The sequence below is a fragment of the Jaculus jaculus genome, chromosome 9, assembly GCF_020740685.1.
Source record: "Jaculus jaculus isolate mJacJac1 chromosome 9, mJacJac1.mat.Y.cur, whole genome shotgun sequence".
NCBI lineage: Eukaryota > Metazoa > Chordata > Mammalia > Rodentia > Dipodidae > Jaculus > Jaculus jaculus.
This window is the reverse complement of record NC_059110.1, coordinates 106,469,427-106,487,281: the sequence shown is the minus strand read 5'-3', so window position 1 is coordinate 106,487,281 and position 17,855 is coordinate 106,469,427. Positions and strand designations below refer to the sequence as shown.

The 17,855-nt window shown below is 42.8% G+C and overlaps 1 protein-coding gene across 4 annotated transcripts in view; it reads left to right on the top strand.

Annotated features, from left to right (window-relative positions):
- Positions 1 to 17,855, top strand: part of Luc7l3 (LUC7 like 3 pre-mRNA splicing factor) — a 40,707-nt gene that overhangs the window by 17,848 nt on the left and 5,004 nt on the right. For all 4 annotated transcript variants that reach the window (XM_004655613.2, XM_045158869.1, XM_004655614.3 and 1 more), the window contains exons 3-9: positions 126 to 165; positions 2,551 to 2,695; positions 7,547 to 7,621; positions 12,138 to 12,242; positions 13,280 to 13,441; positions 15,893 to 16,176; positions 17,018 to 17,178. In XM_004655613.2, the coding sequence (XP_004655670.1) occupies positions 126 to 165; positions 2,551 to 2,695; positions 7,547 to 7,621; positions 12,138 to 12,242; positions 13,280 to 13,441; positions 15,893 to 16,176; positions 17,018 to 17,178 (972 nt within the window). The remainder of the gene's footprint in view (positions 1 to 125; positions 166 to 2,550; positions 2,696 to 7,546; positions 7,622 to 12,137; positions 12,243 to 13,279; positions 13,442 to 15,892; positions 16,177 to 17,017; positions 17,179 to 17,855) is intronic.

Here is a 17,855-nt window from a genome sequence, read left to right as displayed (position 1 = left end):
GTAAGAGGATGGTGAGTTTGAGGTCAGCTTGTTACATAATGAAGAAAAATAAATAAAAAACAAGATGGTAAGAGAATGGTTAATGTCACAATTAATTTATATTAGTATTCTTTTTTTCTTTATAGGTCCATGTGAAAAAATTCATGATGAAAATCTAAGAAAACAGTGAGTTGTACTTTTTTGTATTTTTTTTCCTGCTAATTGTTAGTTTTAAAGGACAGCATTAAAGAAATAGGTGAAATTTAATATCAAGTAGATGTGTAGTAAAAGTCCAATTGGTGCCTGGAAATGATAAGTTTAGGTAGTTTTAATGATAGTGTTAGCTGCCATGTGAGTGTATATTATGTTAAGCTTTTCTATATCATGTTTGCTTTCCCCCCTTTGTATTAGGGAGTTAGCCCAGGGCCTCTGTAGCCTATGCAAGCCTTGAACTTGGTGGTTCTCCTGCCCTAGCCGCCAGTGTAACTGGCCTGCCTATGACGTCCATCAGAACCCAGAGCCTTGAACATGCTAGGCAAGGACTGTATTACTGAGATACATCCCTAGTCCTATATTTACTTAACAGTCTCAAGTGTTTATTTTTATATATTTAAAAATATTTATTAGAGAGGAAGAAAAGGCAGATAGGTGTGCCAGAGCCTTTAGCCACTGCAAATGAATGCCAGGCTTATGTGCCACTTTGTGCATCTAGCTTATGTGAGTACTGAGGAATCGAATCTGGGTCCTTAGGGTTCATAGGCAAGCACCTTAACTGCTACGCCATCTCCCCAGCCCTAGTTTTATATTTTTATTAGAATAAGAATGTGGGTATGCCAAGTTCTTCTACAAATGAACTCCAGACATATGAGGCCACTTTGTCCATCTGGCTTTATGTGGGTACTGGGAACTCGAACCTTGGCCAATAGGCTTCATAAGCAAGGGGTTTTAACCACAGAGCCCTGCTTTTTAAATTTTTTTAATTTTTTTATTATTATTATTTATTTTTTGAGGTAGCCCAGGCTGACCTGAAATTCACTGTAGTCTCAGGGTGGCCTTGAACTCACAGCAATCCTCCTATCTCTACCTTCTGGGATTAAAGGCCACCCACCACACCCAACTCTGATTTGCTTTTTTTTTCCCCAAGGCAGGGTCTCACTCTAGCTCACATTGACCTGGAATTCACTATGTAGTCTCAGGGTGGCCTCAAACTCGCGGTAATCCCCCTACCTCTGCCTCTTAAGTGCTGGGATTAAAGGCGTGCACCTCTACCTGGTTTCTGTTTTGCTTTTTGAAACAAGTTTTCACTCTGGCTCAGGCTCGCCTTGAACTCATGATTCTCCTATTTCAGCCTCACGAGTGCTGAGGTTATAGGTATGAGCCACCATGCCTGGCTGGTTCAGTCCCAGTTTTATAGATGAGATTTGTACTTGGTCCAGGGTCACAGAGAGGTCTAGTTTGGTGGTAGAGCTGGTGGTAAAACCAATGTAAAATCTGTACACTACTCAGCCTGATGGTACAGTGTAGCCCAACTGTTCCAGAGCTGATGCAGGAGAATCCCAAGTTCTAGGCCAACGTGAACAACTTAGAAAGGCCCTTTGTCAAAAAGTAAAGGGCTGAGGGGTGTAGTTCAGGGATAGAACATATGGCCCTGGGTTCAATCCTCAGCACCACGAAATCAAATAAACAAAAGATCCTGTGTTTTTTGTTTTTGCTTTTCCTAGTAGAGTCTTACTCTAGACCAGGCTGACATGGAGTTGGCCTCAAACTCATAGTGACCCTCCTACCTCTGCCTTCTGGGTGTTGGGATTAAAGGTGTGCACCACCATGCCCGGCTTAACCCTGTGTCTTGTCTTCTTTTTCTTTTCTTTCTTTTTGACTTTTTGAGGTAGGTCTTACTAGCTCAGGCTGACCTGTAATTCAATGTAGTCTCAATGTGGCCTTGAACTTAGGGTGATCCTCTTACCTGTGCCTCCCCAGTGCTAGTAAAGGTGTACGCCACCACACCCAGCTTAAAAAAAATTATTTATTAAGAGAGAAGGTATGCCTGGGCCTCCAGCCACTGCAAAGAAGCTCCAGATTCATGCACCACCTTGTGCATCTGGCTTATATTGGTCCTGGAGAATCAAACCTGGGTCCTTTGGCTTTGTAGGCAAGTGCCTTAACCACTAAGCCATCTCTCCAGCCCAACCCTGTGTTCTTAACCAAATACAATGCAGTATAATGCCTTCCCCTTGACAGACTGGCCAACCAGAAAAAAAATTTTTTTTTAATGTATTTATTTATTTGAGTTAGAAGGAGGGAGGGAGAGAATGGACATGCCAGGGCCTTCAGCTGTTGCAAACAAACTCCACAAGTATGTGCCATCTTGTACATCTCTTATGTGGGTCCTGGGGAATCGAACCTAGGACCTTTGGCTTTGCAGGCAAGTGCCTTAACCACTAACTGCTGAGACATCTCTCCAGACCCCCAAATTTATTTCATGTGTTCATTTAGTCTTCTTTCTAAATGCAATAGTCTTTGCTATAGGTTGCTATATTTTATGGTAAAAGGTTTTGTTTTCCTTTTTGTCAGGTATGAGAAGAGTTCTCGTTTTATGAAAGTTGGTTATGAGAGAGATTTTTTGCGATACTTACAGAGCTTACTTGCAGAGGTAGAACGTAGAATTAGACGGGGCCATGCTCGTCTGGCATTGTCTCAGAACCAGCAGTCTTCTGGGGTAAGTATGAAATGAATTTAATCTTTGTAAAGAGTCCTTATTCTCCAGAGATCCAGACTCCTAATATTTTAAAAGTTGTCAATTACACTGGGCATGGTGGTGCACGCCTTTAATCCCAGCACTTGGGAGGCAGAGGTAGGAAGATTGCCATAAGTTCGAGGCCAGCCTGAGACTCCATAGTGAATTCCAGGTCAGCCTGAGCTAGAGAGAAACCCTATCTTGGGGGGAAAAAAAGGTGGTCAATTACTTAAAAAAAAAATTTAAAAATTAAATTAAAAAAATGATATGAAAAATGGTATAAAACTTAGCCCCCCTCCTGTCCCCAGGAAGGGTTTATCACTTCAGCCCAAGACCTGGAATTCACTCTGTAGTGTCAGGGTGGCCTCCAACTCTGATCCTCCTACATCTTCCTTCCAAGGGTTGGGATTAACGGCATGTGCTACCATGCCCAGCTAAATTTAGGCTTTTAAAAAATTATTATTTTTTATTATTTTATTTTTATTTGTTTACTTATTTGACCAAGAACGGGGGAAGGAAGGAAGGGGGGGGGGAGAGAGAGAGAGAGAGAGAGAGAGAGAGAGAGAGAGAGAGAGAGAGAGAGAGAGAGAGCGCGCGGGGGCGAGAGAGAGAGAGAGGGAGAGAGAGGGAATATGAATGGGTACACCAGGTCCTCCAGACACTACAAACTAACTCTAGCTGCATGCATCCCCTTGTGCATCTGGCTAACGTGGGTCCTGGGGAATCAAACCTGGGTTCTTTGGCTTTGCAGGCAAATGCCTAAACTGTTAAGCCATCCCTCCAGCCCTTAAAAATTATATTTCATTTATTTGCAAGCAGAGGAAGAGAGACAAGAGATACAGACTGAGAGAATAGGCATGGTGGTCTCCAGCAGTTGCAAATGAGCTCCAGATGTATACGCCATGCTTTGCATTTGGCTTTACCTGGGTACTGGGGAATCGAACCTGGGTCTTTAGGCTTTGTAGGCAAGTATCTTAACAGCTGAGCAATCTCTCCAGCCCTTATGGCTTTTTTCTTTCTTTTTGAGGGGGTGGGTGGAGAAGGAGGTTCATTTTCCTCTATCGTGCTTCTTTTTTTTTTTTTTTTTCCTTCTCTTAAAGTAGGGTCTCTAGCTCAGGCTGACCTGGAATTCACTACATAATCTCATGGTGGCCTACAGCTCATGGCATGCGCCACCATGCCCAGCTTTTTTTGTGTTGCTGGGGATTGAACCTAGGACTTTGCCACTAGGTAAGCACTCTACCATCGAATTGCATCTTGACTCTGGGCATCCCATCATTTACTGGTATTCCAGGAGAAGTGGTCATCCTAGTTGCCCTCTAACCAAGTAACTCATTCTTCCTCCACGAGAAGTAGGACATCCTGGAGCAGGGTTCAGGGTTATCTAGGGAAAAAGTTTATCTTTTAAACCTTGAATTAGGGTCTTGCTTTAGCCAAGGCTGACCTGGAATTCACTATGTAGTGTCAGGGTGCCCTTGCACTCACAGCAATCCTACCTCTGCCTCCCTATTTCTGCCTTCCAGGTGCTGGTATTAAAGGAAGGTGCCACCACACCTGACAAAATTCTTTTTTTTTTTAATGGAAATGATAGCTCCCCTAACAATGACTTTTGTACTCAAGACAAGCCTGAAGGAGCTTACCTTTCAAGAATAAGGGAAAATTAGCCGGGCATGGTGGGGTGTGCTGGTGCGTGCCTTTAACCCCAGCATTCTCGGGAGCTCACCATGAGTTTGAGGCCATCCTGAGAATACATAGTGAATTCCAGGTTAGCCTGAGCTGGAGTGAGAACCTACCTTGGAAAATCCACAAAAAAGGAATCAGAAAGCAATCCCAGAAAGATGATACAGCAAACACAGAAAAGGTTGTCTGCACAGAACCATAGCAAAATGGGTGAAGACACAATTTTTGAGGGTAGGGTCTCACTCCAGCTCAGGCTGACCTGGAACTCACTCTGTAATCCCAGGCTGGCCTTGAACTCACAGCAATCCCCCTACCTCTGTCTCCCAGTGCTGGGGTAATGGGTACGCACCACCATGTTCCACTAGGCAGGTTTTTTTTTTTTTTTTAAGTTTAATTAATTTGTTTATTTATTAGAAATGGGGAGAGAGAGAATGGGCACGCCAGCGCCTCCAGCCACTGCAAACAAACTCCAGAAGTATGTGCCACCTTGTGTATCTGGTTTAATATGGGTTCTGGGGAATTGAACTTTTGTCTTTTAGGCTTTGCAGGCAAGCTCCTTAACCACTAAGCCATTTCACCAGCCCTAGGCAAGTTTTTTTTTACAGAAAGATTGAGAGATGTTGAGATGAGTTTCTTTTTAGGGCAAAGGTGATGTATTAGAGGTGCTTGGTATGCATGGAAAAACATGATGGGGTTCCAAAGCTTGGCTTCAGATCAGGATCCAAAAATAAAGGGAATTCTTTACTATATTATATACTTTGGGAAAGTGGGGATTTCCACACTACGTGGTTCCACCTATGTACTTGGACCTGTGGAAGAAGGTACTAGAGTGGACCCACGGACATAAATTAAGGGATCTTAGGGGGTCTCTGGCAAAAAGGGACTCATCTTGCTAGCTTCTTACTAGGCTATGAGCCCTGAACATGAGGGGAGTAGGGTCTGGCCCTGCTTCCTTTTTTTTTTTTTCCCTGAGGTGGGGGGGGTGTTGGTCTCACTATAGCCCAGACTGACCTGGAACCCTGAAGTCCCAGGCTGGCCTTGAACTTACAGCAATCCTTCTTGCTCTGTTTCCCTAGTGCTAAGATTAAAGTGGTGTGCCAGCACACCAGGCTGAAGTACATTTCTTTCCTTCTTTCTTTCTTTCTTTCTTTTTTTTTTTTTGTTGTTGTTTTTTTGTTTTTTGAGGTAGTGTCTCACTCTGGTCCAGGCTGACCTGGAATTAACTCTGTCATCTCAGGGCGGCCTTGAACTCATGGCAATCCTCCTACCTCTGCTTCCCGAGTGCTGGGATTAAAGGCATGCGCCACCACGCCCGGCTGTTGAAGTACATTTCTTAAAGCTCACCCTGGCCACAGAATGGAGACTGGCTTGAAGGGCTAACAGTGGAAACACCAAATCCAGTCATTGGGAGGCTTTTGATGTGGTTTACATAAGAAATCATGTGGTTTCAGTGAAGATGGTAGGATGAACCAATTTATTTGCTAAGGGATTGGATTTGGATGAGCAAGAAAGGAAGAAATCCATAATAGCTGCATGGTTCTTGGTTTGAACATCCAGGCGACTAATGACAATTTGTGGAGATGATGGGAACTGGAGAAAATTTTGTTCTTACAGTTTTATCTTGGATATGTCAAGTTTCAGATGCCTTTAGAACATCCAAGTGGAGACATCAAGTAGGAGGTGAGAATTATTGGTGGACAAGCAGGGTTTTATGACAAATGATAGCACACATAGTCAATACTCAGCAAATGTTAGCTGTCAGTGTACATGAGACTGGAGTTCACAGAGATGATGAGAAATGGGTACAGAAGTCTTGGAGCTAGCATACATAGTGTTTTTGGCAAATGTAAGTTAGCCCACAGGCCCAGCCCTTCTCCATTCCCTTTGCTATAGAGGCTGAATACTGGAATTTGAATCCCTAGGCTATCAGGTTTGTTTGTTTTTTTAGTGTCTCCCTACCTAGCCCAGGCTGATCTGGATTTCACTGTGGAGTCTCAGGGTGGCCTGGAACCCACTGTGATCCTCCTACATCTGCTTCCCAAGTGCTGGGATTAAAGGTGTGTGCCACCATGCCCGGATTTTTTTTTTTTTTTTGTATTGAAATGGAACACTGATTTTTCTTTCTTTTTTTGAGACAAGGTCTTTCTATGCAACCCTGGCCAGACTGGCAGTTGGCATGTAGCCCAGGCCAGTCTTGAACTTGTGGCAGTTCTTCCTTAACTTCCTTAATGCTGGTATTACAGGCATGTATGTACCCCACAGTATCAGTAACTGACTGAGTTTGTAATCAACTAGCAGAAATTTGGATTAGTATGCTGGATTAAGATTGACCTTGATGGTGGCACATGTCTTTAATCTTAGCATTTGGGAGACACAGGTAGGAGTATTGCCCACCCTGAGACTACATAGTGAATTCCAGGTCATTTTGACTGGAGTGACACCCTACTTGAGGGGGAGAAAATAAAAGATTGACCTTGAACTCACTCTGTAGCTGAGAATGATCTTTAATTTCTGATCCTCCTGCCTCCATCTCCCAAGGCATTATCGATGTCAGCCACCATGTCTGGCCTTCCTCTTCATCCCCTCCCCTTTCTTTCTAGCTTGCTGTTGCTTTCTGTACTTATTTTTGTTTTTATTTATTTATTTATTTATTTGAGAGCGACAGAAAGAGGCAGAAAGAGAATGGGTGCTCCAGGCCTCCAGCCACTGCAAACGAACTCCAGACATATGTGCCCCCTTGCGCATCTGGCTAACGTGGGTCCTGGGAAATCGAGCCTTGAACTGGGGTCCTTAGACTTCACAGGCAAGCGCTTAACTGCCAAGCCATGTCTCCAACCCTTCTGTACTTGTTAAATAGAATTATTGCTGGATGTGATGGGATACGCTTAAAATATTAGCACTTGGGAAGTTGAGGCAAGAGGATCTTTCTTGTTCAAGGCCAGCCTGGGCTTCAAAAAACCTAAACAAGCAATACGCATGTGTGAGAGCGCGTGAATGGTTTACCCATCTGGGGTGGTGATGGTCGTGCTCAAGCCTGTGCATGCTGCTACCACTATACTCTACTCTCGACTCTCAGCCCCACCCTCAACTCAAGAATTTGAATGTTTATCATTGGTATTTGACACATGAACACATTTTTTTTGTCTTTAATAGGCTGCTGGTCCAACAGGCAAAAATGAAGAAAAAATTCAGGTTCTGACAGACAAAATTGATGTGCTCCTACAACAGGTGAGGATTGTCTGCATTAATGTTACAAAGTTCAGGGTGCAAGGGGTGATATGCAAGCCTGCAATTCCAGCATTTAGGAGGTGGAGGCAGAAGGATCAGGAGTTCAAGGTAATCTGGCCGACACAGCAAGTTTGAGGCCAGCCTGGGTTGTGAGATCCTATTGTATAAAAACATATTTGGGCTGGGTGTGGTGGCGCACGCCACTTGGGAGGCAGAGGTAGGAGGATCACTGTGAGTTCGACGCCACCCTGAGACTACATAGAGAATTTCAGGTCAGCCTGAACTAAAGTGAGACCCTACCTTGAAAAACCAAAAAAATATATATATACATACATATATATATTTGGGACTTAATTTATTTCATTTTATTTTTTTAATTTTTATTTATTTATTTGACAGTGACAGACAGAGGAAGAGGCAGATAGAGAATGGGCGCGCTAGGGCTTCAGCCACTGCAAATGAACTCCAGACGTGTGCGCCCCCTTGTGCATCTGGCTAACGTGGGTCCTGGGGAATTGAGCCTCGAACCGGGGTCCTTAGGCTTCGCAGGCAAGCACTTAACTGCTAAGCCATCTCTCCAGCCCCAGACACTTAATTTTTAAAAAAAATATTTTATGGGCTAGAGAGATGGTTTAGTGGTTAAGGCACTTGCCTTTGAGTCTAAGGACCCATGATCGACTCTTCAGGTCCCACATAAGCCAGATGCAGAGTGATGCAAGTGCACAGTGTCGCACATGTGTCTGGAGATTGATTGTACTGGCTGAAGGTCCTCAATCCCTACCACCACCACCACTAAAAAGAATCTTGGGAGGTAGGGGTATGAGGATCGCTATGAGTTTGAGGCCAGCCTGAGACTACATAGTGAATTCCAGGTCAGATTGTGCTAGAGTGAAACCCTACCTTGAAAAACCAAAAAGAAGGAAAAAAAAAACAAAGGCTAGTCTTTTAGGCTTGCCTCAGGGGGGAAAAAAAATTTTTTTTAAGAGAAAAAAAAAGTCAGCTAGAAAATAGGTATGCTAGGCTCTCTAGCCACTGCAAACGAACATGACACATGAGCCGCCTTGTGCATCTGGCTCTGTGTGGGTACTGGAGAATCAAACCTGGGCCCTACAAGTTTATAGGCATACACCTTAACTGCTAAGCCATCTCTCCAGCCCTGAAAATATTCTTAACATTAATCATTTAAGGAAATGCAGATTGAAATTACGGTGATACACTCGACATTGATGTGAACAACTCACATTTAAAAACTACCTATCGTTGGAAATGATTGGAGGTCCCACACTGCTGGTAGGGATTTAAAATCATTTAGTTACTTCAGAAAAGTTTCTTCTATCCCCCACCCCTCATTTTTCTCCTTCTAGTGCTAGTGAATTGATCTGAGGTCTTTGTGCACATCAGTGAATATACCCTACCCCCCTTTTTTTTTTAAATTTTTTTTTATTCATTTTTTATTTATTTGAGAGCAACAGACATAGAGAGAAAGACAGATAGAGGGAGAGAGAGAGAATGGGCGCGCCAGGGCTTCCAGCCTCTGCAAACGAACTCCAGACGCGTGCGCCCCCTTGTGCATCTGGCTAACGTGGGACCTGGGGAACCGAGCCTCGAACCGGGGTCCTTAGGCTTCACAGGCAAGCGCTTAACCGCTAAGCCATCTCTCCAGCCCTACCCTACCCCTTTTTAAAAATTATTTTTAAAAACATTTTTTTGTTTATTTTTATGTATTTATTTATTTGAGAGCACCAGACAGAGAAAGAGAGAATAGGAGCGCCAGGGCTTCCAGCCACTGCAAACAAACTCCAGACGTGTGCGCCCCCTTGTGCATCTGGCTAACGTGGGTCCTGGGGAATAGAGCCTCGAACTGGGGTACTTAGGCTTCACAGGCAAGCACTTAACTGCTAAGCCGTCTCTCCAGCCCCTTAAAAATGATTTTTGAGTCAGGTTCTCTGTTATCCCAGGCTTGTCCAGAACTCACTATGTCTTAAAGCCCAAGGTGTCCTCTGACTTGGTGCCAGTTTTCCTGCATCAGTCACCCAAGTGTTGGGATCATAGGCATGAGCTGTCACGCCTGGTTTTTAATCTGTATCATTAATTTGGGAAAGAGAATGGGCCATCAGGGCCTTTTAGCCACTGTAAATAAACTACAGACACATGCAACACCTTGTGCATCTTGTACTGGGGAAGCAAATTCGACTCCTTAGGCTTTGTAGGCAAATGTCTTAACATTGAACCATCTCTTCAGCCCTTAATCTGCATCTTAAAAGCTAATGAATGCATTATAAGCCACTCCTTTCCTCAGTACTTAACATACAGAAATGAAAACACCTACATTACAACTTGCATGCTAGTTTTCATAGCTTTATTCATAATGCACCCCTATCCTCTCCCTTCATAAAATCCAAAACTTCAACCAGTTCAGGTGCTTTATCAACAAGTATTGGGAGCCAGTCATGGTGGTTGTAATTCCAGCCCAATATGGCTGACTCTTAAAAAAAGGACTGAAATGTGTAACCATTTACATGACATGTTAGAAAATGCAGCCTGCATTGAGAGCTCTATCACTGGTTGGTTGCCTACACTCATGCAGGTTTGAGGGTTGAGAGGAAACCAACCTTTTGGGTTGGTGGATATACTCACTGTCTAGGCAATGGTGATGCTTTCATGGATGATTGGTTTATGGACGTTTCCACCCTTAACAAATTATGCATCTTAAAAATATTCATTTTTTAAAAATTATTATTTTAATTTTTATTAACATTTTCCATGATTATAAAATATATCCCATGGTAATTCCTTCCCTCCCCACCCCCACACTTTCCCATTTGAAATTCCATTCTCCATCATATTACCTCCCCATTACATTCATTGTAATTACATATGTACAATATCAACCTCTTAAGTATCCTCTTCCCTTCCTTTCTCTACCCTTTATGTCTCCTTTTTAACTTACTGGCCTCTGCTACTAAGTATTTTCATTCTCACGCAGAAGCCCAATTATCTGTAGCTAGGATCCACATATGAGAGAGAACATGTGGCGCTTGGCTTTCTGGGCCTGGGTTACCTCACTTAGTATAATCCTTTCCAGGTCCATCCATTTTTCTGCAAATTTCATAACTTCATTTTTCTTTACCGCTGAGTAGAACTCCATTGTATAAATGTGCCACATCTTCATTATCCACTCATCTGTTGAGGGACATCTAGGCTGGTTCCATTTCCCAGCTATTATAAATTGAGCAGCAATAAACATGGTTGAGCATGTACTTCTAAGGAAATGAGATGAGTCCTTTGGATATATGCCTAGGAGTGCTATAGCTGGGTCATATGGTAGATCAATCTCTAGCTGTTTTAGGAACCTCCACACTGTTTTCCACAATGGGTGGACCAGATTGCATTCCCACCAGCAGTGCAGAAGGGTTCCTTTTTTTCCACATCCCCGCCAACATTTATGATCAAAAAATATTCATTTTATTGCATGTTATTTAAGCTATAAAAATTAACCAGTGTTGCTGGGTGTGGTGGCTCACACCTTTAATCCCATACAGAGAAGGAGGGTTGCTGTTAAGTTTAAGGCCACCCTGGGACTGCATAGTGAGTTCCAGGTCAACCTGGGCTACAGGGAGACCCAGCCTCAAAAAACCAAACAACAAAGCTGGTCGTGGTGGCACATGCCTTCAATCCCAGCACTCGGGAGGCAGAGGTAGGAGGTTCACCTTGAGTTAGAGGCCACCCTGAGACTACATAGTGAATTCCAGGTCAGCCTGGGCCAGAGTGAGACCCTACCTCGAGAAACCCAGAAAAACAAAAACAATAGCAACAACAAAAAACCATGTAAATAAAACCCAAAGAAGTTTCAGTAAATGAAACCAAGCTGGAGAGATGGCTCACGAGTTAAAGATGCTTGCTTGCAAAGCCTGCAGGCCTGAGTTTGATTCCACAGTGCTCACGTAAAGCCAGGTGCATATTGGCGCATGTGTCTGGAGTTCATTTGCAGAGGTTGGAGGCCCTAGTGTACCCATTCATATATATAGATACCTATATAGATGGATATCTTCCCCCCCGCCCCCCCGTGTCAAATAATTATTTTTTCCTGAGGTAGGGTTTCACTCTAGCTCAGGCTGACCTGGAATTCACTAGTCTCAGGATGACCTCGAACTTGTGGTGACCCTCCTACCTCTGCCTCCTGAGTGCTAGGATTAAAGGCAAGTACCACCATGCCTGGCTCTTCAAAAAATTTAAAATAAAATAAATGCCAACCGGGGGAAGTACTTAGCTTGGTTAAAAAGGTTTTGATAGCTGGGCATGGTGGTATATGCTTTTAATTCCAGCTCTTGGAAGGCTGATGCGGGAGGATTGCTGTGGGTTCAAGGCCACCCTGAGATTACATAGTGAATTCCAGGTCAGCCTGAGCTAGAGTGAGACCCTACCTCGATACCCCCCACCAAAAGAAAAAAAAATACCAGAAACGGTGATGGGACTTAATTATTTCTATTACTCTTGCTATTTATTGTTTTTTTAGATTGAAGAATTAGGGTCTGAGGGAAAGGTAGAAGAAGCCCAGGGAATGATGAAATTAGTTGAACAGTTAAAAGAAGAAAGAGAATTGCTTAGATCCACAACCTCGGTGAGTACTAACTTATCAATTCCTAAAGTGCTCATTGTGTATTACGTGGAATCTATTCCTGTTGGAGAACCTTCTTAAAAAAAATTCTATTAATTGATTTGCATTTACATACGTGTGTGTGTGTGTGTGTGTGTGTGTGTGTGTGACCACAAACAGTACATAAGAGAATGTGTATGGCTGTATTCTAATAAAACTATAATAATAATCTTTTGGCTGTGTTTTGCTAAATCATATCTGAAGTCATAAATTCATTTGATCCTGAGTTTTATTTTTCATTTTTGCTAAATTCCTTGTCCATACATTTAATGAACGTTTTGGTTTTTCAAGGTAGGGTCTTACTCTGGCCCAGGCTGTCCTAGAATTCACTCTAGTCTCAAGGTGGCCTCGAACTCAAGGCAGTCCTCCTACCTCTGCCTCCTAAGTGCTTAACAACCCTTAAGGAATGCTAAGCTGGGCATGGGGGTACATGCCTTTAATCCCAGCCCTCAGGAGGCAGAGGTAGGAGGAGCACCGTGAGTTTGAGAATACATAGTGAGAATACATATCGAATTCCTGTTCAGCCTGAGTATGAGTGAAACTCTGCCTCAAAAAATCAAAAAAATAAAAGGGGGGGGGAGTGCAATATGTACTAGATACTGTGGGTTAAACTAACTGAATCCCCCATTTTGAGTATTTTTATGTTCAGATTATGTTCTCCAAGTTCAATTTATCTAACGATTTTTTTTTGGGGGGGGGGGTGGTTGAACCTATCTTAAGAAATGAGACTTGAAAAAGCTTTCTGAAAGTTAAATTCTTTGAAGCAGATGTGGCTTTCAGGGATCTTTGGTCAGTACTTTCCTAGAAGATGGACACGCTGGTTGCTTTTGCCATTCTTCCCTCCCTCAGAGTTCAGCAGTTGACCTTCAGTGTTAATGGCTTTGGAAAAATGAAACATGCAAATTACATACATTAAAAATGTCTTTCACTGTTATTTCCTTTTTTGCTATTTGCTTTTTATTTCTTCCTCAGATATTCTTATAACTGGCTTATCATTCCAGACAATTGAAAGTTTTGCTGCCCAAGAAAAACAAATGGAAGTTTGTGAAGTGTGTGGAGCCTTTTTGATAGTAGGAGATGCCCAGTCCCGGGTAGATGACCATTTGATGGGAAAACAACACATGGGCTATGCCAAAATTAAGGCCACTGTAGAAGAATTAAAAGTAAGTCTTTTGTTGTTGTTTTTAGTGTTTCAAGCTAGGGTCTCACTCTAGCCCAGGCTGACCTGGAATTCACTATGTAGTCTCAGGGTGGCCTTGAGCTCACAGCAGTCCTCCTACCTCTGCCTCCTGAGTGCTGGGATTAAAGGTGTGCACTACCACACCTGGCAAAAGTGTTTTTGTTGTTGTTATTGTCTTTAGTTAATTTATTTGTTTGAGAAAGAAAGGCAGATAGAGAGTGGATGATCCAAGGCCTCCAGCCACTGCAAACGAACTCCAGACGCTTGCTTCACTTTGTGCATCTTGGTTACATGGGTGCTGAGGAATTGAACCGAGGTCCTTTGGCTTTGCAAGCAAATGCCTTAACTGCTAAGCTATTTCTCCAGCCCCAAAAGTAAGTTTTTTATTGGCATATATAGATGGGCTTTAGCTATAGCTTTTCGTTGTAACTAGCTATCACTAAACAAAGCTACCGTTGGTATTACCAAAAGTTAGTCATATAGAAATATAAACCTCCTATTGACATTTGTTAATGTTTGTATTTATTTAAAGCCCATGTTGGTGATGTAACTTAGTGATAACCCCTCTTCTCCCCATCCCCCGCTTTAGCTTTTTTTGACAACCTTCATACATAGACACAATGAATCCTTATCATAACCTTCTTTTATCCCACCCCTTCTGTTTTTCAAGGTAGGGTTTCACTCTAGTCCATGCTGTCCTGGATTTCTCAGTGATTCTCCTATCTCTGCCTCCCTGTGCTGGGATTAAAGGCCTGCACCACCGTGCCTTTCCTCTCCTGCAACTCTTACTTTCTTGTTACGCCCCCCACACAAATATCCACATCCACTGAACTATTCCTCTTTCCAACTAGTCCTTCTATTTTGATGACTTTTTCTTTTTCCTCCTCATAAAGGTCTTGTGTAGACAGTGTCAGTCTCTGTGAACTCATAAATGCAGCAGTTACTTGATGTCTGGAAGACAGTATTCCCAAGCAGTCCTCTTCCTTTGGCTAGCACATTTTTTTCCTGCCTCCTCTGGTGATGGTTCTTGAGCCTTGGAGGGAGTGATAGAAATGTCTCACTTAATGCTAAACATTCCACTGCCACTTCTCTCCCCAGTGGCCACCTTCTGTAAAGAAAAAATTCTGTAGTCAAAAGTGAGAATAGAATTAATATATTGGTACAAACAAATATTTAGAGGGCACAATATATCCATTTAGTCAGACAACAGTCATAGTTTATACCTTGGGCTTTATGACCTCTTTAACCATAGTCTTTCGATTTGGTCTTTAATGAAAGACTCATGCCCTCCTATGGAGTGAGCCTCAAATTCAATCAGAGCAGTTGGTTTCCCCTATAACAGGCATGCCACCATTGTGCCGCCTGGCACATTTTGCCTGGCTGGCTTACCATTTAGCTATCAGAGTCCACTGCTGGTTACGATCGTTGATGACATCTTTCCCCTCAACAGGCAGTCTCATACTTTTCAGAACCGTGGCAGCTATTCAATGAGGGAGGCTTCTGGTTGAGGTCCAGTTTGTGTCTCAGTGTCCTCAGCCTAAGCATGTGTGTCTTGAGCAACAGGATAGGTCTTACCATTGAGTTAGTGATGGCATTTAAAAAAATTTTTGTTATTTATTTGACAGAGAAAGAGGAGGGGATCAAGGGGAGAGAATGGGCATGCCAGGGCCTCCAGACACTGCTAACAAACTCCGATGTGTGTGTCCCCTTGTTCATCTGGCTAACATGGGTCCTGGGGAATCAAACCTGGGTCCTTTGGCTTTGCAAGCAAGTGCCTTAATCGCTAACATTTTTGCTTAGGATGCCTAAGGCCCTGGGTTTAGCCCCTAGAACTCCTCCCACCCCCCAAAAAAGGAAAGGCATAATTCCTTCCTGTGAAGTATTGCTACTGATCAAATTTTCACAGTATTTTCTTTCATTAAAATGTTGATTTTGCAGGAATTCTGTTTATTTATTTGGAAGCAGAGAAAGACAGGGGGTACAGACAATGGGTGCACCAGGGCTTCCAGCAGCTGCAAACAAAGTTCAGATGCATGCCCCACTGTGAATCTGGCTTTATGTTGGTATTGGGGAATCAAACTCAGGTTGTTAGGCTTTCCAGGCAACTACCTTAGCTGCTGAGCCATTTTTCCAGCCCCTCAGTATTTTCTTCTTCATCCTAATGTATCAGTAATTGGTGAGACTCTACTTAAAGAATCAATCAGGGAATATTTTATATATGCATATGATGCTGAAATTTGTGCATTTCCGACAAAGGCACTAGATTCTATAACTGGCATTAAGGTGACAATGTCTTTAAGGTTAGTGCTGTAGAAAATCTGCTTTGAAGGACTGGGGCTCAGTGGTAGAGAATTTGCCTAGCGTGCATGAGGCCCTTGGGCTTGATACCCAGTACCACCAGCACAACAACCAAATCTTTAACTTGATTTCGTAGGAAAAATTAAGAAAAAGAACTGAAGAACCTGATAGGGATGAGCGTCTCAAAAAAGAAAAACAAGAAAGAGAAGAAAGAGAAAAAGAGCGGGAGAGAGAGAGGGAAGAACGGGAAAGGAAAAGACGAAGAGAAGAGGAAGAAAGAGAGAAGGAAAGAGCTCGTGACAGAGAACGGCGAAAGAGAAGTCGTTCACGAAGTAGACACTCAAGTCGAACCTCTGACCGAAGATGCAGCAGGTCTCGGGACCACAAAAGATCACGAAGTAGGGAGAGAAGGCGAAGCAGGTATACAAAAGACTTAGGACAGTGTCTGTCTCACGAGGCTGTGGTAATCATTCAAAATTGCTAGTGTTACTGCTTGGGATGGCACCTAGGAAGCACTAAATATAGATGCTCCTCCCCCCCCCCCCCCGCTGTGATGAGTATCCTACCACATATTGCTAGCCTGGGGAAAGGCCAAAAATCTGAATTTGAAATAGGGGTTTCTGATATATATCTGTAATACTTTTCAACCACCATAAAGTCAAAACACTGTAAGTTGATGTAAGCCAAGGCCTGTGTAAGTACCAGAATTGATGTATGAGAGTTAAATTGTGAATGGTTTCATCTTTATGGCAGCTTCTTTGCCATTTTCCATGTGATGAGGTTTAAAATAATCTTTTAAGATTATCTTTACCAGATGGCCTCCTAAATGCTTCTGCTTAGTGGTTCTAGTCATACATGATATGAAATCTGTAACTATTTTAAGTAGAATTAAGAGTTTTTGGTTTTTCAAGGTAGGGTCTCATTTTAGTCTAGCCTGACCTGGAACTTACTAGTTCTCAGAGTGGCCTTGAACTCATGGCAATCCTCTTACATGCCTGGCTAGAATTAAGAGTCTTCAAGGGGACACTGATAATTGTCTTAGCACTATTGGAGATAAACTGAACTATAGAAGGATCTTCAGTAAATTGGATTCTTCAAATTGCCATTGTAAAAGGCTTTAGTAAATTACAACATTTGCTTCTTAAGGCAAAAAAAAATTTGTGTAATTTTGTTAACTCTTGAATAGTGTATACTTCTCCATGTCCTTTTCTCATTGTAATATCAGCTGAAGTTGCTTTCCTTTCTCTCTTAAATTATTAAGAAGTAGAGATCGAAGAAGAAGTCGAAGCCATGACAGATCAGAAAGAAAACATAGATCTCGCAGTCGGGACCGAAGAAGATCAAAAAGCCGGGATCGAAAGTCATATAAACACAGGAGCAAAAGTCGGGACAGAGAGCAAGATAGAAAATCCAAGGAAAAAGGTTAGCTTATTATGAGAAGTCAGTTCACTGAGAGGCTATCTTCATATTTCTTACCTCCCCATTTACTCTCCTCCAGAACAAGCAGTGTTCAATTTCAAGTGGTATTTTTTTTATTTAAATTTTATTTATTTATTTGACAGAGAAAAAGAGGGAGGGAGGAGAGAATGGGCACACCAGGGTCTCCAGCCACTGCAAACGAACTACAGATGTGTGCGCCACCTTGGGCGCTGGGCTAACATGGGTCCTAGGGAATCAAACCTGGGTCTTTTGTCTTTGTAGGCAAATGCCTTAACCTCTAAGCCATCCCTGAAACAGTATTTTTTTTTAAATATTTTTTTTTGTTCATTTTTTCTTTATTTGAGAGTGACAGACACAGGGAGAAAGACAGACAGACGGAGAGAGAGAGGATGGGCGCACCAGGGCTTCCAGCCACTGCAAACGAACTCCAGACGCGTGCGCCCCCTTGTGCATCTGGCTAACGTGGGACCTGGGGAACCGAGCCTCAAACCAGGGTCCTTAGGCTTCACAGGCAAGCGCTTAACCGCTAAGCCATCTCTCCAGCCCCTTTAACTTGTTAGGAACAGCATGCATTATGGAAATTTTCCCCATCCTCTGATTTGTGAGAATGCTGGTTGTAGATCAGGTTAAAACCCCTGGATTCAGTTGGTAACTTGAAG